The sequence below is a fragment of the Haematobia irritans genome, chromosome 5 (assembly GCF_050003625.1).
Source record: "Haematobia irritans isolate KBUSLIRL chromosome 5, ASM5000362v1, whole genome shotgun sequence".
NCBI lineage: Eukaryota > Metazoa > Arthropoda > Insecta > Diptera > Muscidae > Haematobia > Haematobia irritans.
This window is the reverse complement of record NC_134401.1, coordinates 173,233,975-173,260,277: the sequence shown is the minus strand read 5'-3', so window position 1 is coordinate 173,260,277 and position 26,303 is coordinate 173,233,975. Positions and strand designations below refer to the sequence as shown.

Below are 26,303 nucleotides of genomic sequence, written 5' to 3'. Positions count from 1 at the left end.
CTGCAAAGAGATTTAAATTTAGTGACTTCTCTAAAGTGTTGATTTAATTTTTCATATTGACGTACCAATTATTATAAACTTTTTGAAGCAGTTCCAGTTAATTGTCCACCATTTTTTCATCGGTCAGCGTTTTAATGTTTTCAAGAACGTAGAATCCATAATTTTAGTTTTCTGCAAAGAGATATACATTTAGTGACTTCCTTAAAGTTTTATTTCATTTATTATTTTCACTTACCTACTTTTATAAACTATTTGGTTATTTGTCTAAAATTTTCCATTTTTTTATTTCTTGCAATCCCTGCCAACATTTTTTGGATTTGGGGGCGCTTCTGAGAATCCCCAGTACGTCGAAAACAATCATATACGATATCAAAAACTCGTCGGAAAAGCGCCGTCACTATTGAGAAGTTGTACCACGCCAAGTTACTACAAAAAGGTTTCGCATGAGTGCAATTATTAGGTGCCTTTATAGATCAATTTAGAACGACGCCAATAAGAGACCCTCCAAACAATCAGAAAAAGCACATTTTAAGATAGTGGTAAAAGAATCATTGTGGTCGAGTAAAACACGTTTGTTTAGATATTTATTAATTTGATTAATCATTTACAAATTCTTAAAAATATAACATTTATACCACTATCACATCACATTTAACATAATTTTTTGCATTAATGATGATGTAGAGTTACAAGTAGCGAGTTACATGTTACAGCGTCTATCAGCCAGTGTTTTTATTCGATGGAGGCAGCGTGTCTGTAAAATACTTGAAAAACAATCACTTTATTCCATTTGGAAAATCAAAAATTGTTCACCAATATACCTTTCACAATTTTAAGCGTAAAACCTATGTTTTCAGAACTTTATTTTCGTTTTTATTTAAATAAAATATAACAAGCTGGTTGCGCTTGGCGTTTCACAAAAAATAAAATGGCTTTTGTAAAAGTAGTGATGGCAAAATACATGTATGAAGTACATTTTGTACTTTATGATATGCTGCCCCCCATCACAGTAGGATTGTTGTAGTGACATTTACGAGTCTGTGGTAGCGATGAAGATGAAATGGAACTTTGAAATGCTGGCAGGGATTGACCACGAACTTCGTTGCACAAATAAGTATTAAAAACCACATGGTTTTTTCGTTGCATTTTAAGGTAGTGTTTTGTCAAAGTTTTCTCATATTATCTTCAACATTTTTTCAAAGATTTCGTCAACATTTTGGCAAATTGGAAGTAATTCGCAAACAATTTGAAGATGTATTGAAGATGAGCTATTTCAAGTCAAGTTGAATTTATGTTGAAAATTATATTTACCCTCAAACTGAAAAGTTTTTGCATTTGAAAAACGCTCATCTTGTGTTTATTGGGATATATTAAAAATGCAAGATTTAACTTCTTTTCTGTGTTTGTTTTTAAACAGCTGATGACAGTGTTGCATATTTTTGGAGATGTTCTGGATAAGCGAGTACTCTGTTTTCTTTTAGTCCTTCACGGCTTAGAAAACAGCCCTAATATAAGACATAATCATATAAACCATAATAAAACCTTTCACGGCCGTATCTCCGAAAATAGATCTCTCAGACAAAAAATATACATCACTTCATCCCTGCCAACATTTTTTGAATTTGGGGACTCTTTTGAGAATCCCCACTACGTCGAAAACAATCATATACGACATCAAAAACTCGTCGGAAAAGCGCCGTCACTATTGAGAAGTTGTACCACGCCAAGTTACTACAAAAATGTTTCGCATGAGTGCAATTATTAGGTGCCTTTATAGATCAATTTAGAACGACGCCAATAAGGGACCCTCCAAACAATCAGAAAAAGTGCATTTTAAGATAGTTGTAAAAGAATCATTATGGTCGAGTAAAACACGTTTGTTTAGATATTTATTAATTTGATTAAACATTTACAAATTCTTAAAAATATAACATTTATACCACTATCACATTACATTTAACATAATTTTTGGCATTAATGATGATGTTGAGTTACAAGTAGCGAGTTACATGTTGCTGCGTCTATCAACCAGTGTTTTTATTCCATGGAGGCAGCGTGTCTGTAAAATATCTGAAAAACAATCACTTTATTCCATTTGGAAAATCACCAAATTGTTCACCAATATCCTTTCACAATTTTAAGCGTATAATCTATGTTTTCAGAACTTTATTTTCGTTTTTATTTAATTAAAATATAACAAGCTGGTTGCGCTTGGCGTTTCACAAAAAAAAATGGCTTTTTTAACAGTAGGGATGGCAAATTACTTGCATGTACTTTTTGATGTACCTTTTCATGATGGTTGAAGTGACATTTACGAGTCTGTGGTAACGATGAGGTTGAAATGGAACTTTGAAATGCTGGCAGGGATGTTCTAAATCGAAAAATATATGAACTTTCAAAAACTAGACAAGTCGGACAACGTGTGCTAAAATAGATTTAAGCTCATAATTTTAGGTTATTTTGGTAACGCTATCTTTAAACAATTTAATTCTTCATGGTTGAGCCGATGCAAATTGCTAATGCTTTCAGATATGTATACACAGTCCTTGTGAACGCTTGGTATGTTTGAGGTAGGTTTTTGCATGATAAAACTACTAAAGGTACTGCATCACAGTCAGCTGAGCACATCCAACTGTCAAAAACATGTCTTATTACTATTGGTTACATTTTACATTCCACAGGTTACTATTGTCAAAAATATGTCTGGTTGCTACTGGTTACATAGGTAGTTACTAACATTAGTATACTAACATTAAAATTATAAACAAAACTGACGTTTGGATGTAGTTGAATTCTGTTGGGTTTGTTTTTTTGTAATACTGCAACTACCTGGGAATTATTGTACCATGGGTGTTTGTAACATTTTCGTTTTGATATTGACATTGAAGAATACATTTAACTGTGTGCAAGATTTTTGGCCATTTTCTCCATTTACCCGCTTGTAACACATACAACATCAATAATAATGTTTTGATGTATTATGCGTCTTACACAGTATATGTTCTTCGGGAATGAATGTCTGTGTTTGCAAAGAATCTTACAATGTGTCCAATCGATACGACAATTCCTATGTTCTTCCGGAATGAATGTCTGTGTTTGCAAAGAATCTTACAATGTGTCCAATCGATACGACAATTCCTTGATCACTAAATAATCGGTAAATGTGTTATCGATCCCATATATATGCAGCAGTATCGATTATGCCTTCGAACTTAACTTATATGGGATATGTTCGTCACGACCAATGTCCTCCGGATAAAATTATATTCTGCAAGGCGCATAAAGCTATCTTATAAATAATTGTACTATGTTATACGTTCCAATTTTAAAGGAAAAGCGCTCCAACTCGTTATCGGTGCGATGAGGGGTAACGATGGAGCGCATTTCATTTGAAGTTATTAATAAAATTCGATCAGCTGTGTGACTGTGTTGTGTTTTGGCCTGTGTCGTAAAATGTTTATTAGCTTTTATTAAAAGGATATAAAGAATATGAGAGAATGAGAGAGTCATTGATTATTGCTTATTTTGTGCTATCAATAATGCCATCGACGAATCAACAAAAGGATTTATTAACAACGCCAATTGTTGGAGTTGAACTAAGGGATGGAGGATTTCATAGGTGCGTAATTGTATGGCACACATAAACACACATCAATGCAATGGGCTTGTGATTACTCATTTCAGAGACCTTATCTACACAGTGCAATTCGATTATCCACTGGCTGGAAAAAACTGTGATTATATTTTAAAACAAACTCTACCAGCATCTGTGTACATAAGTGTGGACCAACTGGAGGATCTCTCAAGAAAGAAAAAGGTAATGGAACGATTATTGGTTTGTTTTGCTATTTATTCTGTAATTTTATTTATAATGGTTAGCTTAATACCATATATCCACGGTTTGTGGATATCGAAAAGCCAACGGAGGAATCTAGCGATTTCGAAATTTTCGTCAAAGGATCTACGAAAGTATCTGACACTATTACATTGCCCATACACTTTCGTTACCATGCACCAAACGATGAAAAGTGAGAACCTTACCAATTGTTTATTATGCGTTCATGATTTCATCCACTTTTATTTTCTCTGCAGTTCATTTATACCAGTTGATCTTATAGCACCAGCAGAAATGTACATAAATTGCCCCATTCGTGAGGAACAAACTCTAGTAGAACGTGAATTAGAAATAGAATCGAACTCAAATTATTGCTTAGATGATACAGTTCCCGCCATCATAAAAGACGATATGCATGTGTGCAAGTGGAAAAATGTTAGAATCGCATTGCACATAAAATCGTCTTTACATGCGGAGATACCTATAGGAAATGTCAGCGCTCATCCCACTGTGCTCTACATAACCATTATTCTTAGTTGGATAGTATCGCTGTGGACCATATTTCGAACAAGGCACATTCCGATGCTAATTAATGGAAAATTGGATGAACAGCGTCTATTGCAGAAAAAAATCAAGTAGTAATTGTTAAATAAATGCATATATGTAGTTATGTTATTATTTCATTAGTCATTTTGTAATTGTTCTTAATTAATTTTATTATACGTGATAAAAATTACAATACACAGTACACGAGAAGTTTAAGTGTTTCGTGTGTATGAATGTTGTGCTTGATCGATATTCAATGTCGCATACAAAATAACGTTTTTTATTTATATATAGATGTGGGTGTGGGGATTTCTTATTTCCGATCAAGTAAAATATAATGCAAAACTGAAGATGCCACTTATCTGAGGTATTTGCAACTTTTGAAAATGCATTTGAATGCCCTGAACTGTGCTATAGTTCGTATTAGGAAGAAACGTTTTGCCAAAGAATCTAATGAATTGGATTAAATGATGTAAGCAAAACCGAAAAAACACGCTAGTTACGCTTTCTTCCATTGGTCGTCGTACTACAAAATACGCAAATTATACCAACACCTGGAAGACTGAAAGATTATACCTGAATATCCCACTAAAATATATGTATCACAATGGACTGAATAGTCTAAGTGAGCCTGAAATTTAATCGGGCTGCCACTTAAACTACACTCATAGAAAAAAGTCTGCTAAAAACAGCAGTCGATGTCTGCTGTTATATTTTTGTACTTCAGGGCCAAGTGAACAACAATTTATAAAATTTTTAGGTTATAAATTTTTCCCCAAACCATATTAAAGAACCAAAAGTAGTTTTTGGTATATTTTTTGCCTTGTAATATACCTACAAGCTCCTAAATACGATCAGCAAACATTTTGTTTGCTGTTATGCCTCAATTCGATAAATATTCAGATTTTTGGTCAAATACTATAGATATTCATAAAATATTGTTTTAATTATGTTAGGATAGCTCCAAAGTTGATATTTTTATTTTTTTAGCCAAAATAAAACATGTTTTAGTGTAATCGAGCTTAAAAAATAGCAGGGAATGTTTGCTATTTCAGCAAACAGTGACTGCTGTCCCTTTTTCAGCAGACTTTTCTGCTGTCCCTACTAACAAATTTCTTTGGGTGTAACCTAAAATATATGTATGGCTATGCTATGGATGGATATGAAAAAATTACGTTAGCAATAGATACACACCAATAATAAATTAATTACAAATTAAGCCGTATAAAAACTAGTAGAAGATAATCCTAATAATGAATTAATTACATATTAACAACGGTATAAACTTCGTTTTATATATGTGAATATTTACACCCATATCACATCGATATACAAAATGAAAGGAATGAGAGCATGTTGTTTTATTTAAGCAAATTTGAGAAAAGGATGTATCGCGGACATTTTATCCAATGAAAAGCGAAAATATGCATCGCTAACACGATCATAGTACCCACCTTAAGACAACAATGGACGATTAACCTTCTTATCAGTTACTATTTTTATTAAAAAAAAAAAATAATAATAATAGAAAATAACTTACTATACATTGAAAATACTTATACTCTTATCGCTAACAGTCAACCGGGTGACTAGTTTGAAGCGATTAATATTTTAATCCAAAGTTTTCGTAAACAGGCTTCGATCAATATGTTCGATATTTATTATTTATATGGGCGTATCAAAATCGTCTACGTTGTTTTCCTGAACATAGGGCCTATCGCAAATTTTGTGTTTTTTATTGTTTTAACACACTTCTTTTGAGTGAACAAAAAACGTGTATTTTAGTATGAATAGAATCGAATGTATCAAAATACATTTTCAACTAATTATTATATCCATGTACATACCTCGGAAATTATTAATATATAAATACCAAAAATTAAAAATGTATTATTTTATCGATTATATAAATAAATAAATGAAATGAAATTCGAATGGCACATTTGTAATAATTATACTAATTGATAAAAATGTTCGATTATATTGTATTTAATACCTAAGACTTATTTTCTAAACATTTCCAAAAATGATTCCTATTTAGTGTTCCTGTAAGACGTATCACTGGCTATCGACATTCGTGAAGAAGTATTGGGTAGTATTGTAGTACTGCTTGAAAGGCCCGCATTGTTCCAAGGTTGAACTGTTGCTTTGCCAAATATCAAGAACAATCCATTACAAACAAGATAAACACCTGCAGTAATAAAAAATACGATTCGCCATTGCTCTGGACTTTCTTCGTCAACTACAATAGCTCCGACAACCAGTGGGGCAAAGACTGATAAAAGATTTGAGAGTCCATTGGTTACTCCCATCATACAACCCGCAAAATTTGGTGAAAGATCCATATGATTTACAAGATAGCCACAAAATGACGCCGCATTGAATCCCACACCAAATGTAAGTAAAGTGATGGCCAAAATCTTTTCATCCTCTGTCATGTAACCCAATGCTATAAGACAGCACATAGGGACCCACTGGCCAATCGTGTTGAATATCTTCCTCGATGTTGTAACACTTATAACATTGCGATTGATGAGAGCATCAGCTATGGGACTGACTAGCAAACAAAGCAACCACATAAAAAAATACGGAAGTGCAGAGAGTAGTGCGTTTGTTTTAACATTAAAATGGAGAATATTGGTCATATATGTTGGAATTTCAGTCAGAAGAGTATAAAATCCCCACGTAAATCCGCAATGGGCCGCAATTAATCCATAAAAGCATGAGGAGGAAAACATAGATTTCCAGGGAATAGGCAAAGACTAAAAATGTTTGAGATAATTAAAAATAATGTTAATATTTTTATATAAAAAATTCTTCTAAAGTGGCAAACTTTGTCTACTGCTTTTTTAATCGATTGAAATTTTTTTGTATATTTTTTGAAAATTCTTTCAATGACTTTTGCTTTTGTTCATGTTACATAACCAAATTTTAAAATTGTTCACTTTACTTAGTACTTTCATTAAAATGTGTTGTCTATATTTTAAAATTATTTTTAAAATGATCTTTGCGGTGACTGCATGGAATATGAGACTAATTATTTCAGATTAACTTACCTTTTCTTGTTGGTGGAGGGCACTGCCTGTGGAAGTTTCGATATATTTCTGTTCTGCTTCCGATATGAATTTCGTTTCTCTGGGTGTATCAGCTCCAAATATTAAAAAACTTCCCGCCCATAGGAATCCAACTCCAGCTGTGATGTAAAAAATGCTTGGCCATCCCATTGATGAGTCGAACATGGTACCACTGACAGCTAAAAGCAATGCTGTTCCAAACTGAGCTCCTGAATATACCGATGTTAACAAGAACCCTCTCTCATTTCGTGGTACCCATTGAGCCAATAGTGTGTGAACACAAGGATAGACACTGCCTTGGGTAAATCCGATAATAACCCTCATAATGCACACAAGAACCCAATCTCCGTTGGTAGCTGATAAAGGAATGAATAAAGTTGCGACTGAACCGATGGCAGTAGCGATCCCCAATACCCATTTTCCTCCAAAGCGTTTGGCCAACAGACTGGACGGCATCTGACTTACTACGTAACCCCAAAAGAAGCTGGAAAGAATTATACTTTTTGTTGACGAATCCCAATCATAACATGAATTAACAACATTGGTACATTGTGTCATAGGTACAATCGCTGCGGATATGTTTACACGTAAAAAATAGCCAAAAGTCATTCCAAGAAACAACAATAAAGCCTGGAAATGACGTATTCCAATTATATTGGCTGTAAATAAAAACACAATTGTTAGTTTAATAATGAAAAGTTTATGTGATTGCACTAATTACATATAATTAAAGCCCGCTAAGGAGTTGGGAAGAATAATTGATTATATTCCATTTAAAAAACTTCTTGGAACATTTTCATAATATCCTTTTAAAGGAAAAGTGAGATCGCTGGTTATTTGTAAGATTGTATAAAATGTTATCACCTACGTACTTTAGGGAGCAGCCGTGTACAAGGGTTGGCATTTTCCCCTTGCGTATACGGAAAGATGGAACCGCAAAATCAGATTTTCTTGACGAAGGCATAACATACATTTAAACCTTTGCTGAACGTATTTTGTAGTTCAGTTTTAAAAAGTAAAGTAAGGATATTCAATGTAAACTAAATTCAATCTGCTCTTTCCCTTTGTCAGTCGGCTTTTTGCTGTTTTTGTATATTTGCTATGGGTGTTGACTCCTTGTCAAAACTGTACACAGTAGGTTTATACTCCTGATACCTTAAAATTCAAGTGGCTACAATAACTACAAATATTTAATTGCTGACACCTATTTGTATTTTTTGTACACGGGTTTCTATGAAAGTAACAAAATGAGACCGTTAATAAATTTATGATTGTCGTTTAAAGGTAATGCAAAACGTTGATAGTGAACATATTTATGTCATATGGATTAAAACTTAAATTGTCATTTTATCGACAGTAACAATGTGAAGATATCATTAAATGAATTTCAATATAACATTTTGGTTGATTAATAACAAACTAGCATAGAAAGAAGTCCTCATGTAAAGGCTTTGTCTGCTGATACAACGTGGGCTAATACAAATTAGTTGGTCATTTTTTCACGGTTACCTTTTTCAAAATTAATTTAAAAGAAGCATGTGTTGGATTGTGCCCTTCATAGTTATGAAAAGTTTTGACAAACACATAATATTTTCGTTTTTTTCCCACTTTTGTGTTTGATAATAACTGACGCGTAATTAAGGAATCTTTCCAATGAGATTTGCAAGTATTTCAGCTCAACAAATCAAACCTATATTACACACTGTAAAACTCACTTGAACTAGACCGTAAAAACGGTACAAATTGTCTCTGAGTTGGGTTGTCCTCATTAATATGAGAGGAGTTCCTCCTAGTTCTAATATTCATGGGGAATGTGTATATTATGTAGCACAATTCCACATAAACAATATTTAATATAGTTTCGCATCTTAGTTGTAAAAAAGTTTTTGCAGTTTCACTTGTACTGCGAACTTGACGTGCAGAAAAGACTGGAGTTACTTATTCCTTCACTTGGATAATGTGAGATCCTTCAACATAGTTTCTGTTTTATTAAAATGAATAATTTCTGCCCACATTATTTAAAAACTTTAAACATGTAATCGCACACTAGGGATCACTTCATAAAAACCAAAATATCCACTCACGTTTTTCAATAACATTGACGGATGAATTCTTTCTTGTTAAAGCGGCCATGGTTTCTATTGTGTGGCTAGTTATTTGCTAATAAAAACGAGTCGTTCTTTTCCAACCCACTTGTTGTCTTTTACTGAAATGGCTAATTCTACTACCTCACCTTTTTATCTAGCACTTGAAATTAGTAACTGATTAAACAATTAGAAGTGCATTTATGAGCAATTAGGAAGTTTATTGACAAAACTCATATGCTTCTACCTAACGATTATCTCTAAGTCATCTTTACCACATATTATTGCTACAAACCTTTCGCTGCCAGCCTATAAAGGGAGTTACTTCTTGGAATGCTCTTATCTACATAATATAACCCTAATTAATCTTTGTGACTTGGTATATTAATAATTAAATGGCAATAATACGCATCATATAAAGAGAAATTGGAGTATTACTCTTGGAAAATTCCATCAATTTATGGTTAATAATGAATAAATAAAATAAATATCAACATTTACTCCAAAGCTTCTCCGGATTCTAACGAACAATAATAAATAGTCTTGTAGCCGTGGCTTTTGTTTTGTACTCAACCTAGTTTTCACATTTACAAGCATCCATTATCCTAATTTGAAGTAAGTGAATTATTATTCTGGTTGTCAATTTATCAGTACAATACAGTAAGCCAAATGAGGCCAACAATAGTGTATTGCCACTAAAAAGTGGATATAATGTTTAGGGCGCTGAAAATGTATAGTCTTTGTTTTAACTCAATTGTCCCAAAACACATGTCATTTAAGTGAAAATAAATATAATTAAGGGGCTATTGTAGAAAACGAAAGCGATATAACAATAGTATCATAATGAACTTATGTTTAGTAACGACTAGTAGCCATATATTATATTCAGTTTTCCTAATTTAGATCGATTTTATCTCATGTACTTGACCCATATTCTAGTATATAAACCTTCTTATAGTATATTTATATCAAACATTAATATTAAGTACATTTTCTCTACTTAATAGACATAGCTGAAAAATATATATTTTTCAGCTTCCAGACATCTTTTTGGACAAAATAAAATTCGTTTCTAATATATGAGTTAAACAAATAAGCTGTTTTAGCAAACAATGAATGAAGCTTTTTGTTAATCATTTCTGCCGTTCGTGAGTTAGTAAAATTTTTCATTCTTGGTTGTGAATGAATAAAGATGTGCATGAGAGTGAAATTACTCACTCATAGTATTAAAACACCCAAGGTGCTACCAATACCGAACTGAACCAACGTGATCGGTTCAGAAACTCTCAACGCTGCTTTCAATCTTTAACATTATCGTTGAAAGAAATTTGAATCGGAAGTTATTTTAATAGATCACTAAATTCAATTGGTACTAAAATTTCCCCGAATTCAATTTCTGGAAAGGTGTCTACTAGGTTCGTGATGTATCATAGTCAGGTTTTTGGGACAACAGTTTTTCTTCAAGTAATGTTTACATTGAAATTTTTTATTCCCCACCACTTGCAAACAAATATCATACAAAAATTTTATAAATCTATTATGTACCAAATATCTTAAGATAACCTTTAAAAAATAAGTTCGGGAATATCATTTCCAAACAAGAGTTTCCACGATATGGGAACCTTGAGTTGCATTCCGCCATTGTCTGCTTTTAAGCTGAGAAAGCCGTCGCATAATTCTGCCAATTCTTTCAGTATAAATCTCGCGTCTGTAGAGTTGTCCCCCTCAAGTAAGTAACGGAAGAGTATCATAGTAGGCACCTTCATTTCGACCAAAGCTTCATACAATTGCAGACCATTACCTCCTCCAAATATTGTTTCACCTTTAAATTCATTCCACTTCATATTCTTAAGATTGTCGGCATGCTGTTCTTTAAATATATCGCTTGCCTTATACTCGTAAGGACAAGCATCTATGATACGCTTTTCAAATCCAAGACTTCCACTTAGTATTATCACTCTGGATGAAATTTTTCCAACAAATTGAGATAATTCTTTATGAAATGAGGACATGTGGCGGGATATAAAGGGAGATCGAAATTGAAAAACCACAATACGACTTGTAGAACAGGAATATAGCTCGCAAGCAGAGCTTTTATGTGAATCATGTTGGTAGGCGCTGGGACCGTAAATTGGAATTAGGGCTGGATGTGAAATCGAACCAATTCTTTTCAAGTTCATCGAGGATATTAACAAATCGCAAGCTAATTGCGCCGCATTCCCTATACAAACACTCGGAACAATAACGGTATATTCCGTTAAATCCTGCTCCTTAATATCCTGTAGTTGAATCAACATAACGTATTGTGTCTTTTGATGTTGGGCTGCTAGCTATACCAGGAATGACTATGTTTTTTTATTTCATTTGGTATTTAGGGTGGCCAAATGATATGAAATACATGATGTTCGCATGGAATGATAATTTGAGAAACAAATGCCATTTTGACGAAATGCGCCGTTCAGACTATAAATTTTTGCGAACGATAATGCGCCGTCTGGACTATAAATTTATCCGGACGATAGTGCTTGTGTCGAACATACCCATATATATTTTTTTTCATTGATTGATTTGATTTATTTAGCAATATTTATGCTATTTTTTAAGTCCAATTATATGTATAAATATCTACTTGAATTGGATTTCATTTAATAAAAATTTTTGTCTTATGCGCTTTACAGACTATCAGTTATTCCGGACGACAGTGCTCGTGTCGAACATATCCCATAATTGTGCACATTATAAGTTAAGTCTGAAGGCATGATCGATACTGCTGCATGTTTATGGGATCGATAACACATTTACCGATTATTTAGTCATCGCCGACAAGTCGTATCGATCCGACGCACTGTAAGATTCTTTACAAACACCGACATTCCGTCCGGAATAACTGATAGTCTGTAAGCGCATAGCTGTCGAAGTTAAGTCCGAAGGCATAATCGATACTGCTGCATGTTTATGGGATCGATAACACATTTACCGATTATTTAGTCATCGCCGACAAGGCACGCTCAAAATAAACCCAGCCACGTGAATTCAAATCGATGATTTGACAGTGGCATAGGAAAAGAGATATGTTTGTTTCGAATTTATTTCGGCATAAGCCGGCTATCAATAGGGCTGTTTTCTTTTTGCACTGATAACCAGTGCTAAAATAAAACGCAAAAAAAATTTCAGTTCAAATTTCGATTTTGATTGGCAACACTTGGTCGTCAAATGTCAAAATCAAAGTTATTGTTTACAAATAAAAATAGGGGGTATACATTTAATAATCAATTTATAGAAATAAGTGTACCAAAAACGAAAGAGTGATTATTAATTTTAAAGGATTTGCTGCTTGCCTTTCAAAAACAAATGACTGCTGGCAACAGCTACGTGCGTGGAAACAGATTCAGTGCGTCATGTTTATCAACCAAACGCGTGGAAATATGGGAATTTGCTCAAGTGGTGGATTTACAAGTGGCTAATACCACAAGCATGTGTGGTATAGAAATGGATATGCCAATTGCATCAAAATCACAAAAGCCTAGTTAACGTAGAATTACAGACTTCGGCCAGCCATCACAAGAGGGAGAGAATATACAGGAAATATAATTCAACTTAATACCACAGGAAATATAATTCAACTTAATACCATGTCATCGCAAAATGTAAAATAATTTACCCACGCCGAAGTTGCCAAAAATATTACAAAAGAAAAGAATTGGTTCATAATCCACAACAACGTGTATGACGTGACCCCTTTTCTCAATGAGCATCCTGGTGGTGAAGAAGTCTTGACCGAACAAGCTGGTAAAGATGCTACAGAAAATTTCGAAGAAGTTGGTCACAGTTCATATGCCCGTGAAATGATGCAACAATACAAAATCGGTTAACTAGTTGCTGAAGAGCGTACAAATGTTCCAGAAAAATCCGAACCCACATGGAATACTGAGCAAAAGAACGAGGAATCGTAGTGAAGTCATGGCTGATGCCTTTTGTCTTGGGTTTAATAGCCACCTTGGTTTATAAGTTTTTCTTTGGAACGAAATACCAATAATTGTAGGCAGAGAAAAACATCACCACCACCAGCCACAAACAAATATCGCAAGTTTATTTGTATATTTAGTTGAGAAAGGGATTTCTTGCTGTTTTAGACCATAAAACAAGTCATACAAAAAACAAAAACAAAACATATACAGTGACTCACAAAAATATTCTTTTTTATATCTTGAAATCGCAAACCGCTTAACATTTATATGAAAAAGTTTTATTAAAATGTTTCCATGGATATACATAACAGCAAAAGGTAAACAAAAATCGTGAAATTAATTTTATTGTATTATTTTTAATCATTAAATCAAAAAACTACAAAAAAAAGCTCACAAAAGTATTCGTCGTATCAGTAATCACATTGTATGAGACATTATTTTGGTCCACTTAGTATTTGGAATAGTACCCTTTGTTAGCGCAAATGGCTTCCAGTCGTCTTGGCATCGACACGTTTCTTGAGAGATTTTGCCCCATTCTTCTTGTAACACTTTTTTTAAGGGCTGTCCAAGATGAAATTTGGTTTTGTCCGATCCACGGTTCCAAATGAGATCCTAGTTTTCAATGGGGTTGCTACCTGGGCTTTGTGGTTGCGTTTTGAGATATTTAGTGTTGTGAAGGAGCCATATTTTCACATCCCAGGCCGTGTGTTTGAGGTGTTTGCTTGTTGGAACAAGGAGTCTTTATCACGAAATCCCATTTTAGAGGCGCTGGAGTGAAGATTTTCTTTCAAAAATTTTAAATTTGAAAAAAAACATTTAGGCGTTCATGGTTCCATCAATAAAAACTAAGTTTCATTACACTTGTTTTTACATTTTTTATTTTCAAGGTTTCCCTAAGCTTTCGCCGTGAAAATAAAAAATGTCGAAAAGTGTAAGACAAAAGTTTTTATTATTTTAAAATTTATTAAGAAAATGTAACCATTAAAAAAATTAGGTTTATTTTAGTTATCGGAATTATTATTTCTTCAGCAACTTAACTTAACTTTATTCATTTTTGGATTATGTTTGTATAATTAACCCTCTAATGCCCCAATTTTTTGGCCATCTGAATAAATATTTAATGTTAACGACACAAAAGCAAGAAAACTAAACAAGAAAATTTTATAGGTAAAATTCAGTATATGCTGCAAAGCCTCTTGAACAGTTCCAACTGTTTTCTTTTTATTTTACCCATTTTTATTGTGTTAAGGTGTGTTTTACTAAAAGCTTCCTTATTTATTGAAGCCCGCCTAAAGGCGGGATTGGGCATTAGAGGGTTAACTAAAGAATAGAAAAATTATACACAAATGAAGCGTAAATATCTAAAAAATTCATGAAAATTTTAAATTTTACCGCAAAATCCAAACCAAAATCATACTGTCTTGGTGAATATTTTCTAAATAATGATGAAGAAGGCAATTTTATTATTATAAACTATTCCAAATGCTATTTTTATACCCTCCACCATAAAATGGTGGTTTTTTAAGTTTGTCATTCCGTTTGTAACAGATCGAAAAATTGCTCTAAGACCCCATAAAGAATAGGGTGGTTAAATTTTCAAGGGCCGATGTTGATTTTGAATAAAACACAAACTATTTAGGACATTATTGTAATATTATTTTATTATGATATATTCGTATTACTCAATTATGTATGGAACAAACTATAGGCCAAATAGACGCCGCGACCTCGGTGGCACACCTCCATCCGATGGTCCAAATTTTCGATGACGCTGGGGCATAATTGAGGTTCTATGCCGTTAATGTGCCGAATTATCTCGTCCTTTAGCTATTGAATTGTTGCTGGCTTATCGACGTACACCTTTTCTTTCAAATAACCACAAAGAAAAAAGTCCAACGGTGTCAAATCACATGATCTTGGCGGTCAATTGACATTGCCATTACGTGAGATAACACGGACATTAAATTTGTTGCGCAAAAGAGCCATTGTTTCGTTAGCTGTGTGGCAAATTCGGGCCATACAAAGTTCGTTATCATCTTATGATAGCGAACACCATTCACAGTAACTGCCTGACCGGCCTCATTTTGGAAAAAATACGACCCGATGATGGTCGGTCCGTCTGTTGAAATCACGCCAACTTCCGTTCGAAACAAGCTATCGACTTGAAACTTGGCACAAGAAGTTGTTATTGATATAGGTCGTATCTTATTGGAAAAGGGCCATATCGCATTACTTTACGTATAGCCCCCATATAAACCGATCCCCAGATTTGACCTTCGGAGACTCTTGGAGGGGCAAAATTCATCCGATCCGGTTGAAATTTGGTACGTGGTGTTAGTATGTGGTTTCTAACAACCATACAAAAATTGGTCCATATCGGTATTGGGCGGGGCCGACTATATCATACCCTAAACCACCCCATGCGAATTAGTAAACATAAGCAAGGGTATCCTTGGTATAGGTTTGGGAGATGAACCGAATTTCCTTATTTATGAAAATTATGCAGTGTACACTCAAAAAAAGGCATGTCCTGTTAACGAGTTAACAACTTTATTTTCCAAATTCAGACTCGACTTCCAGTATACTCATAGAAAAAGTCTGCTAAAAACAGCAGTAGATGTCTGCTGTTATATTTTTGTACTTCACGGCCTAATGAACAATAATTTATAAAATTTTATAAAATAATTTATAAAATAATTTATATAATTTATAATATTTGCACTAGGAGTACAATTGGTAGTATAGTCAAATGTGCCAAATTTTATTGAAATCGGTTCAGATTTAGATATAGCTTCCATATATATCTTTCGTCCGATATGCACTTATATGGATTCAGCCTGAGTTTTACCCTGATTTGGTTGAAATTTTGCTCAAACATAACCCATATAGTCACGAGTGCAAAATTTGATTGAAATCGGTTCAAATTTAGATATAGCACCCATATATATCTTTCGTCCGATTTAGACTCATATGACAACAGAGGCCAAAGTTTACTACCGATTTTCGTGAAGTTTTGCACAGAGAGTAGAATTAACATTCTAGCAATGCTTGGTAAATTTGATTGAAATCGATTCAGATTTAGGTGTCGTTATGTGTGTTAAATTTGGTTAAAATCTTTAATATTTTAGATATTTAAGTGTGTTAAGTTTGATCTGATTTGGTTCAGATTTAGATAAAACCCCCATATATTCGTGTTTCCAGTTATTACAAATATGACCAAAATTCCCACACTTTAGACAAAACTCTGTGATGATTTCCTCATATCTTAGTCATATCCTGTAGTGCCAGAATTTCCACAGAACAGTTGATTTTTAAATAAGGCTCCAAGTCGCTCGACTTGACCAAATAATATGTTACAACCCACACTTGACCACATATCTTGGCGAGATCTACCAATATCCTTTTAAAATCGCCACTGGTGAGTAGCAAAAATTGCAAATATTACTAAAATTTTCCTATATTTGGTATACATATGTATCGCCTGATAAATCATAAATGTCCTTTTGTACACTTGCATTAAAATTTCTCTCGCTTCATATTTTACTAACATTGTGTTTCATCCCATGGTGATAGCCGATTTTAATTCTAGTGTTTTTGTACAAATATTCTCTTCATTATAAGTATTTGTATCTGGAAATGCAAACCTTTGCATAGCTCCCAGCAAATTTGAAGTAGTTAAGGTGGTAACACAAATGTTGGTATACATAGTGGTGAAGGGTATAATATAGTCGGCCCAGCCGGACTTTAGACTTTACTTACTTGTTTTTTACTAACATTGTGTTCCACCCCAGGCCATTAGCCGACATAAATTTTAAGTCAATAGAATTTTGGTCTTAAATATATTGTCGGTTCAGATTTAAATGCATGTATATGGGAACATAAATCTTTATATATACCACTCAAAAAATTTGAAAGAATTCAGATGGTGTCGAAAATGTAGATCACAAAGTGGTGCAGGGTATAATATAGTCGGCCCTGTCCGACTATAGACTTTCCTTACTTGTTTTTCTATAGAAAAATTTGTCAAAATTTTATTTCTATAGAAAATTTTCTCAAAATTTAGCATATTTATTGAAAATGTATTTCTATAGTAAATTTTCATATAATGTTATTTCGTGTTGATGGTCACTGATTCTTAAAAAACCTCTAATATAAATCTTTCGACCGATTATAAATTCAATTTTGCGAAATTGCCTAAAAATGTATACCCTGCGTCGCACTCTTTATAGAAGTATTACAATATACATTGTCCAAATACAAAGCACTCAACAAAATTGAAGGATTGAGATTTTATCAAAATGTGGATCTAAATACAAAGTTGTGTATATTATAGTCTGCCCCGCCAGACTTCAGATTTTCTTATTATTATTATTATTATTTTTTTTACTAAAATTATGTTTCGTCCCATAAAGTTAGATTCAAATATTCATACATACATACATAGATACATAGATTTTGTTGAAGTGTATACAATTTTGTCCAAATCGGTGCAGATTCAAATTCATGCATATGGGAATATCAACCTTTATATAGCTCGCAACAAACTTGAGATGGTATCAATGAATTTGGTCCACAATGAAGGGTATAATACATTATTTTTTTATTAAACATAGGAACGACATTGGCCTGAATTCGAAACATAGAGTACAAGTACACACACTTTTTCAGTAGAAATAAGTTGTTTTAGCACACTATACGAGTGCTGGAGATCATGATCGCACTGAATAATCCATGTAGACGGTATTTCCCGTGATTGTTATGGTAATATTACATGGGACAAACTGTTTTTGAAGATTTCCAAAAGCATAGTGCCCTCTATACTCTATAAATCGGAGCCATAACATGTCCAAAAAACGACCCCCAGACCATAATATTACCCCCCACCATTATTGAAGGAACTGTTTTTATTTCTTGGATTAAGACTTTTCTTTGGACCTTCGTACTAAACTTCCACCACCCGAGCCATGCAATTTAAACTTTGATTTGTAGGAAAATAAAACACATTTCACTGATTCTCATGCCATTTAAGGTGTTTTTGTAAAAATTTAAGGCGCGGTTAAATTTTTTCGAACTCCATAATTATTGTGAGTCTCACGAAATACAGAGAAGGCCTTTGACGAAATGTCCAAATGAAACCGTCACTTCCGTGAGAGTTCCTTTATTGGAAGTTGTTAGAGACGCTACATTTAAAGTTGGGCCACTATATATTTCTACATAATTCGATACATATTCCTGTTTTTGTTGCAGTGAAACAAAATTGAAACAAATACTTCTGTTTTGTTTATTTACATTTGCTTTTGTTTCTTCTTCTTTTCAGTATGTGACATTCACTTGAGATGTGTTCCTCCCCAGTATTTTAGTTAGTTGCCAATTCATATTTTGACAACTACAAAATTCGCATATAATGGTGACTCTGGTGCGACTTGCACTGATAGTTGCACTGGATAGAACACCAGTGCAACGATTGCCATACAAAAGTTCTATCCAGTGCAAAAAGAAAACAGCCCTAATGTAAAACCTTTTTTCGGAGGGTTCAAGTGTGGTTTTTGTTGGGTTTAATAAACTGCCTGAATTTATTCTGATAATTGGTTGATAGTTTTGCTGCAAGTAGAGGATGCTGATGAGGAATGTGGTAATTCCGAAACGTGCGTCCATCCAACCATCTTGCAGTCTATAGGGCTTTGCCCAAATAAATTTGACAAACATTATTTTCCTCTGTTGGTTAAGCTACTCTTGTAGTTTAGTCAATGTATGGTTTTAAGCTGAAATAAAAAAACAACAACATTTTTAAGAATTTGTAAATGATTAATCAAATTAATAAATATCTAAACAAACGTGTTTTACTCGACCACAATGATTCTTTTACCACTATCTTAAAATGTGCTTTTTCTGATTGTTTGGAGGGTCTCTTATTGGCGTCGTTCTAAATTGATCTATAAAGGCACCTAATAATTGCACTCATGCGAAACCTTTTTGTAGTAACTTGGCGTGGTACAACTTCTCAATAGTGACGGCGCTTTTCCGACGAGTTTTTGATATCGTATATGATTGTTTTCGACGTACTGGGGATTCTCAGAAGCGCCCCCAAATTCAAAAAATGTTGGCAGGGTAGCTGTCGAAGTTAAGTCCGAAGGCATAATCGATACTGCTGCATGTTTATGGGATCGATAACACATTAACCGATTATTTAGTCATCGACGACAAGTCGTATCGATCCGACACACTGTAATGCGCTTTACAGATTATCAGTTATTCCGGACGACAGTGCTCGTGTCGAACTTATCCCATATATTGTGCACATTATAAGTTAAGTCCGAAGGCATAATCGATACTTCTGCATGTTTATGGGATCGATAACACATTTACCGATTATTTAGTCATCGCCGACAAGTCGTATCGATCCGACACACTGTAAGATTCCTTACAAACACCGACATTCCGTCCGGAATAACTGATAGTCTGTAAAGCCCATAAGATTCTTTGCAAACACCGACAATCCGTCCGGAATAACTGATAGTCTGTAAAGCGCACAAAATTCCATCCGGATAAAGTTATAGTCTGAACGGCGTAGGCGCTTTGATTGTGTTTCAAATAACTTGCTGCTATCTAAACTCTGACGTGGCCTTCGTTACATCTTTAGAAAATCACTTTGTCTTTTGCCGGTGTTGTGTGTGTTTGGGCGTTGAGGAGTTAACAGCTTACATTACTTCTGCAAGGCAAAATGTATAAATCAATTTTAATTTTGTGTACCATCATCGCATTGGGGTCATACCGAACCCATGCAGCAGAAAGTGATGTCTTGGAGTTAACGGATGATAATTTCTCGTCCACTTTGGCATCACATGAGACGACCTTAGTCATGTTTTACGCTCCTTGGTAAGTCGTTAACTTTTTTCAGTCCGGCTTTTTTAAGCGAGAAGATATTAAGATACACGTCATCTCTGCTATTTTGATAGTGTAGAAATTCTATCCTTTGTTTCTTTTATTATAACGTTTTAATACATAAGGAGCAAGGTTATTTAATGATTGTAAATGAATATACATATTTTTATGTCCATGTGTGTGTAACCGACCTGACAACGTTACTTAACTTGCAATTTCACTTTATATTAACCCATGACATATCGGAATATAAGTATATAATGGTCCATATTATGATATTGACGTTTTCACATTGAAATACTTATCAGGTAGTTCCGTTTAATAATCTTATTTCCACATTCACGTACAACGATGCAATTGTAACTTAAGGTGGGTATTAAGTTCGAGTTTAAGGTGAGTATTAAGTTCGAGTTTAGCCGCTAAAATCGCCATTTTTTCACGATTACTTTTCTTTAATAATACTTTTTAAGGAATACAAACTACTAAATGAGTAAAAAAAGTCATAAAATTATACATATTTGTCGCAGATTTCATTATAACTTGATGGGGAATATCCCAAAGCAAATTTTCACTAAATTTATATTCCTTAAAATGGATTATTAAAGAAAAGTAATCGTAATAAAATGACGATTTTAGCGGCTAAACTCGAACTTAATACCCACCTTTACGGGCAAATATTTGACAGAAATCCATCCACAGTCAAACTCGCAAAAATTTTTAACTAATATTTAGTATATAACGTCACGATAGGAGTATTTTTCGAAACTAGTATCCACTCATTTTGGTCAAATATTTGTCTAGTGTGACCATAAACTTAAGAAACCTGATCATCCGGTATCGAGTTTTATAAATTCCGGGATTTCAAAATATTGAACTCGGAGATCTCGGGATTTTTTGTTTTTGGATCCCAAACTTGTTGAGACTCTTTATATTATCTGAGTAATTACCACTTACAGCACCAAAAATCCCGGGATTTTGGGACGAATCCCGAATGACAGCCCTAAACCTGATCAACCTAAATCCAAGTTGAAGTCTTTGTAATTACGAAAGTTTGAAAGTTGAAATTTTGCGAGTACTACAGAAAACCAAACTATTTAGTGAAACCAGCACAGAACCACATTCTAATTAGAACTATTGTCTAACCACATGAATTTTAGTATTTCCCCTCCAATTCAAACTTTTATTCCCCATTTTTTCCTCTCTTAAAGGCTTTAGGTTAAAGTGGCAGGCTCACTTAGGCTATCCATTGTGATATCTTAAAGAGTTTTTTGAAGTATAGTACGCTGCCAAAATAAATGGAAATATCATCCATATATTTGCTAAACGTAATAAGTTATTGCTCCATGAGGGCTGAAATTTGAATAAGTATCTCCTATAAAAAAAAATAAGTATCTAAGTATATCCTACATAAATATGGTCCATTATTACTTAAACTGCCTCTTAAAGGAGAGTCGCTATGGCAAGCGGGAACCTCCGTGCTGGGTAACATACCCGTATGCATTCAAAAGGTCAATGGGGTTTATCTTAGCTTTGGCACAACGCCAAGAACATTTCGCAGTATTACTGGTTTCACACATAGTTGGCCCTACAGTAGCGACAGCTAATGCATTTTTATACCGCTGATACAAATTCATTAGCTGTCGAAGTTTTGTGTTGCCAAAAACTCGTAACTAACACGTTTAAATTTTCAATAATATGCCTTTGCCCGATATAACGTCTTACTTGGAAAACATGGTTTTTGTCTTTCGATAACACAGTGCAACACAAAAAATCCAAACAAAAAAATCTCTTATCCCAGCCGAAAGTACTCGATGAGAGGAGAAAAGTGATATCTGGATTTTCCAAGATTGGTTGCCGTTCGTCTTTTATGAGCCTCTAAAGTTTGGCCGCCAAATTCGATTTTGAGCACTTTTTGCAATTCGTTCGTATTCAGCATTTTTGTTAGCTGAATCAAGAGCTACAACGAATTCGCAGCATTTTTCGAACTATGGCCATACGAAAATTGCCAAAAAAAGTGCCCAAAATCAATTTGATGAAAAAAATGTAGAGCCTCATAAAAGATGAACGGCAAGCAATGCAGAAATTACTTTCCTAAGTGATTTTTTGTTTGGAGTCAAAAAGTTGAATTTTGCCTCACAGTGTAAGTATGACACAGTTTTTATTTTAGCTCAAACTCAATACCTCATATTTGTTAGAAAACTGCTTTTTGTGCTGATATGGCTACATACACTGATAACATAGGTTTATGACTTTCAAACCATTGCTTCAACTTTTCGAAACATCTTAGGAGATTGTTTCCACATTATATTTAGATAAAAATGAGGAACATTCTAGGAATCTAAACTCATTGTACATCGTACTGCACATGATAACAAACACATTTTGGACTCGAATTTTTTGTCTGATAAGGAATACATTTTTCAAATTATTACTTTATTGCATTACAACCACGGAAAGATTGTCTATTATCTATATGTAAAATTTATGTAGGACATCTAAACATCATTGGTTTTTTATGAAGCAAAGCCTTATTTTAATGGTCCATTCGATCTAAATAGAAGTTTCTAAATAAAATTTCTTTTTTAAGCATCAACTCAAAATCAAATGAAATATCAAGTAAATATAAATAAAAATTCAAGTATATATAAATGCTACATCCCAAGGCATATTTAGGAAGGATTTTAAAAATAAATCCAAGATATTATTAAATGTATGTAGGCAAATTGAAAATTCTAGATTAAAGTTATTGTTATTATTCAATTTATTAAAGTCTTAAAGTGAGTACTAAGTTCGAGTTTTGCGCTAAAGTGAAAACGAAATCAGTAAAAAAAGGCATACAATTATGCATATTTGTTGCAAATGCTATTATAACTTGATGGGCAATAGCCCAAAGCAAATTGTCACAAAGTTTGTATTCCTTAATATGGATTATTAAAGAAAAGTAATCGTGAAAAAATGACGATTTAGCTAAACTCGAACTTAATACCCACCTTTAAAATTGCTAAAATGGGCTCGCAAGAAGCATAATTACTCCTATGAAAAGGAATAATAATCTCTAGAAGATTATATATGATTGCATATCTTTCAATTAAATATTCTGTTTCTACCATCTACACGAATTTATTTTTTTCTCTTTTTGAGGTATCTTAACAATGAGCGGCCAATCTTGTAACTGACAATTGCGACAAAAAAAAATAGAAATTAAAAATAAAAATATTGTATACAAAAAAAAATGAAATATTCAATTGCTTTAAAATGCCGATAGAAAAGATACGAAAAAATTGTCCTCATAATTGATGGTATGAATTAATTCAATTATTCTTGCGAACCGTAACCATATTTCGAAGCAAACATGGATAAATTCCTAAATTTCCTGTTTTATATTTCCCACTTGTTGAGCAATGTTTCAATTTGACTGATAATCAAAATGACATTGTTGTTTCTGCAATACTGAAAATACCTTCCTTAATATGCTATGGCTCATATAAACAAATTTGTTAGTAACATAAGAATAGAAGAAAATTTTTCTGAAACATATTGATAAATTATAGAAAGCAGTCATTGTAGTAGCAAACATTGTCTGCAAACATTGTCTGCTATATTTTAAACTCGATTACAATAAAACATGGGCTATCATAACAAAAACGAAAAATGTTATTTGTATTTGATCAACAATCTGATTATTTCTAAAAATGAGACTTAAGTGAATTCACTAGAAATTTATGCCGGTCGCATTTAGCAGAATATATGAAAAACAATATTTGTGGTTCTTGAAAATACTTTGGGTAACATATTAAAAAGTACTACTATTCGAATTGTTGTGTTGTAGCCGTTTTTTTATACTTCGTATCAAGAATACGATATTAACTATTCGCAATTGACGCTTCTCTTTTCAAGGTGTGGACATTGTAAACGGTTAAAGCCTGAATATGCCAAGGCCGCTGAAATAGTTAAAGACGATGATCCCCCAATTACATTAGCGAAGGTATTATACACAATAATGTGGGTTTTGTATTTAGATAATATTAAGCTATTTTTTCAGGTCGACTGTACAGAGGGTGGAAAGGAAACATGTAATAAATTCTCTGTTAGCGGGTATCCCACTTTGAAAATATTTAAGGGCGATGAGGTCTCACAGGATTATAATGGACCACGTGAAGCTGCTGGCATTGCTAAGTTCATGCGCGCCCAAGTTGGTCCCGCCTCTAAGGACATTGCTACTGTCGCTGATTTAGACAAATTCCTTGGTGCCAAGGAAACAACTATTTTCGGCTATTTCAAAGACATAGACTCAAAACTTGCCAAAACTTTCTTGAAATTCGCTGACAAGAATCGTGAAAAGTATCGTTTTGGTCATAGCAGCAACTCCGATGTATTGGAAAAGGCGGGAGAAACGTTAGTATTGCATTAAATTTGGTATACAATTTCTTTTATTTCTCTATATGCTAACTGCTATTAATTTTACAGAGATGCTATTGTTCTCATTCGCGCCCCCCATTTAAGCAATAAATTCGAGGAAAATACAGCTAAATTCGAAGGATCATCAGAGTCTGATCTAAGTACTTTTGTAAAAGACAATTTGTAAGTACAATCAGCTTTTAAAAATATTATTTTCAAGGATAATTTTTTTTATTATTTTATAATAGCCATGGATTGGTCGGACATCGTACACAAGAAACTGTTCGTGATTTCAAAAATCCCTTAATCACTGCATACTATTCCGTCGATTATGTGAAAAATGTAAAGGGTACAAACTATTGGAGAAACCGTGTACTTAAAGTAGCCAAGGAGTTTGCTGGCAAACTGAACTTTGCTATCTCTGCTAAGGACGACTTTCAACATGAACTCAATGAGTACGGATATGATTTTGTTGGAGAAAAACCCGTCATTTTGGCTCGTGATGCTAAAAATCTAAAATACGCCCTTAAGGAAGAATTTTCAGTCGAAAACTTGCGCGATTTTGCTGAAAAGTTACTTGAAGGCGAATTAGAACCTTACATCAAATCGGAACCCATTCCAGAAGACAATAGTGCTCCTGTCAAGGTAGCTGTTGCCAAGAACTTTGATGAAGTAGTCATGAACAATGGCAAGGATACGTTGATTGAATTCTATGCTCCTTGGTGTGGACATTGCAAAAAGTTAACACCCATCTATGATGAACTAGCAGAAAAATTACAAAATGAGGATGTAGTAATTGCAAAAATGGATGCAACAGCCAATGATGTACCTCCCGAATTCAATGTTCGTGGTTTCCCAACACTTTTCTGGCTTCCTAAGGATTCCAAAAATAAACCTGTCTCTTACAACGAAGGACGTGAAGTGGATGATTTTATTAAATTTATATCTAAGCATTCTACTAACGAGCTCAAAGGCTATGACCGCAGCGGTAAGCCTAAAAAGACAGAGCTTTAATTTATAATAGAATTACATTTTATATAAAAAACACCATAAGGGAAAATCTTCATTTACATTTCCATTTTTCCACGAATTTTCGCAATACATTCAATCACTTCTGTAGTTTTTTCATAGCATTTAATGTGTAAACAAGAATCTTTTTTTAAGCAGATTTAAATTAATAAAAATGAGAATGAAAGTGTTCCAGATTATAAAATAATTGTTTTTTTTTTAAGGATAATATACTTTTTCTTATCTCTACCTTCCTACTTAAGTTATGGTAGTAGTCTAATTTTACCGACTTAATATAGTTACAACTCTTTATTTCAAATAACTTTGCTTTGAAAGTATTAGCATTTGTAAAGATGGAAGCAATTTTGCATACCTTGATTTTATATTTTAATAATGCATTCAGTGGGATCGGTATACCTATTTGGTATTTCTCACTCTGACTGTTCTCATCCACGAAAGCAAAGCCCGAATAGGGAACAATAGAATGTTTTTAAGGCCGCTCGGGGAG

General features: G+C 33.6%; 4 protein-coding genes and 1 long non-coding RNA gene across 5 annotated transcripts; 2 read left to right on the top strand and 3 right to left on the bottom strand.

Annotated features, from left to right (window-relative positions):
- Nucleotides 1–551: 551 nt before the first annotated feature.
- On the bottom strand, nt 552–1,060 carry LOC142241058 (uncharacterized). The gene is made up of 2 exons (XR_012723468.1): nt 822–1,060; nt 552–764 (listed from the first exon to the last, which is right to left on the bottom strand). It is a non-coding gene; the product is annotated as an uncharacterized LOC142241058 (long non-coding RNA).
- A 2,341-nt stretch (nt 1,061–3,401) lies between these two features.
- PIG-X (Phosphatidylinositol glycan anchor biosynthesis class X) lies at nt 3,402–4,655 on the top strand. Its single transcript, XM_075313451.1, has 4 exons — nt 3,402–3,619; nt 3,685–3,817; nt 3,880–4,028; nt 4,093–4,655. Exons 1-4 carry the CDS (start codon nt 3,498–3,500, stop codon nt 4,472–4,474), a joined length of 786 nt encoding a protein of 261 aa, XP_075169566.1. The 5' UTR covers nt 3,402–3,497; the 3' UTR covers nt 4,475–4,655.
- Nucleotides 4,656–6,260: 1,605 nt separating this feature from the next.
- MFS12 (Major Facilitator Superfamily Transporter 12) lies at nt 6,261–9,690 on the bottom strand. The gene is made up of 3 exons (XM_075313449.1): nt 9,540–9,690; nt 7,438–8,114; nt 6,261–7,143 (listed from the first exon to the last, which is right to left on the bottom strand). The coding sequence occupies exons 1-3, from the start codon at nt 9,586–9,588 to the stop codon at nt 6,415–6,417; spliced, it is 1,455 nt and encodes a 484-aa protein (XP_075169564.1). The 5' UTR covers nt 9,589–9,690; the 3' UTR covers nt 6,261–6,414.
- A 1,302-nt stretch (nt 9,691–10,992) lies between these two features.
- On the bottom strand, nt 10,993–11,896 carry LOC142241664 (proteasome assembly chaperone 2). The gene has a single exon (XM_075313452.1). It carries the CDS (start codon nt 11,834–11,836, stop codon nt 11,105–11,107), a length of 732 nt encoding a protein of 243 aa, XP_075169567.1. The 5' UTR covers nt 11,837–11,896; the 3' UTR covers nt 10,993–11,104.
- Nucleotides 11,897–20,155: 8,259 nt separating this feature from the next.
- ERp60 (disulfide-isomerase A3) lies at nt 20,156–26,003 on the top strand. Its single transcript, XM_075313375.1, has 5 exons — nt 20,156–20,383; nt 24,287–24,374; nt 24,432–24,784; nt 24,857–24,970; nt 25,036–26,003. The coding sequence occupies exons 1-5, from the start codon at nt 20,229–20,231 to the stop codon at nt 25,799–25,801; spliced, it is 1,476 nt and encodes a 491-aa protein (XP_075169490.1). The 5' UTR covers nt 20,156–20,228; the 3' UTR covers nt 25,802–26,003.
- Nucleotides 26,004–26,303: the final 300 nt, after the last annotated feature.

Bases quoted from the DNA above. Each gene is read 5' to 3' on its own strand.
- PIG-X (XM_075313451.1), top strand. From the start codon at position 3,498: ATGAGAGAGTCATTGATTATTGCTTATTTTGTGCTATCAATAATGCCA. The intron at 3,620-3,684 runs GTGCGTAATTGT...TACTCATTTCAG, and splicing joins AGGGATGGAGGATTTCATAG to AGACCTTATCTACACAGTGC. The intron at 4,029-4,092 runs GTGAGAACCTTA...TTTTCTCTGCAG, and splicing joins CATGCACCAAACGATGAAAA to TTCATTTATACCAGTTGATC.
- MFS12 (XM_075313449.1), bottom strand. From the start codon at position 9,588: ATGGCCGCTTTAACAAGAAAGAATTCATCCGTCAATGTTATTGAAAAA. The intron at 8,115-9,539 runs GTGAGTGGATAT...TTTTATTTACAG, and splicing joins CGTCAATGTTATTGAAAAAC to CCAATATAATTGGAATACGT. The intron at 7,144-7,437 runs GTAAGTTAATCT...AAACATTTTTAG, and splicing joins CCCTCCACCAACAAGAAAAG to TCTTTGCCTATTCCCTGGAA.
- LOC142241664 (XM_075313452.1), bottom strand. From the start codon at position 11,836: ATGTTGATTCAACTACAGGATATTAAGGAGCAGGATTTAACGGAATAT.
- ERp60 (XM_075313375.1), top strand. From the start codon at position 20,229: ATGTATAAATCAATTTTAATTTTGTGTACCATCATCGCATTGGGGTCA. The intron at 20,384-24,286 runs GTAAGTCGTTAA...TCTCTTTTCAAG, and splicing joins GTCATGTTTTACGCTCCTTG to GTGTGGACATTGTAAACGGT. The intron at 24,375-24,431 runs GTATTATACACA...CTATTTTTTCAG, and splicing joins CCCCAATTACATTAGCGAAG to GTCGACTGTACAGAGGGTGG.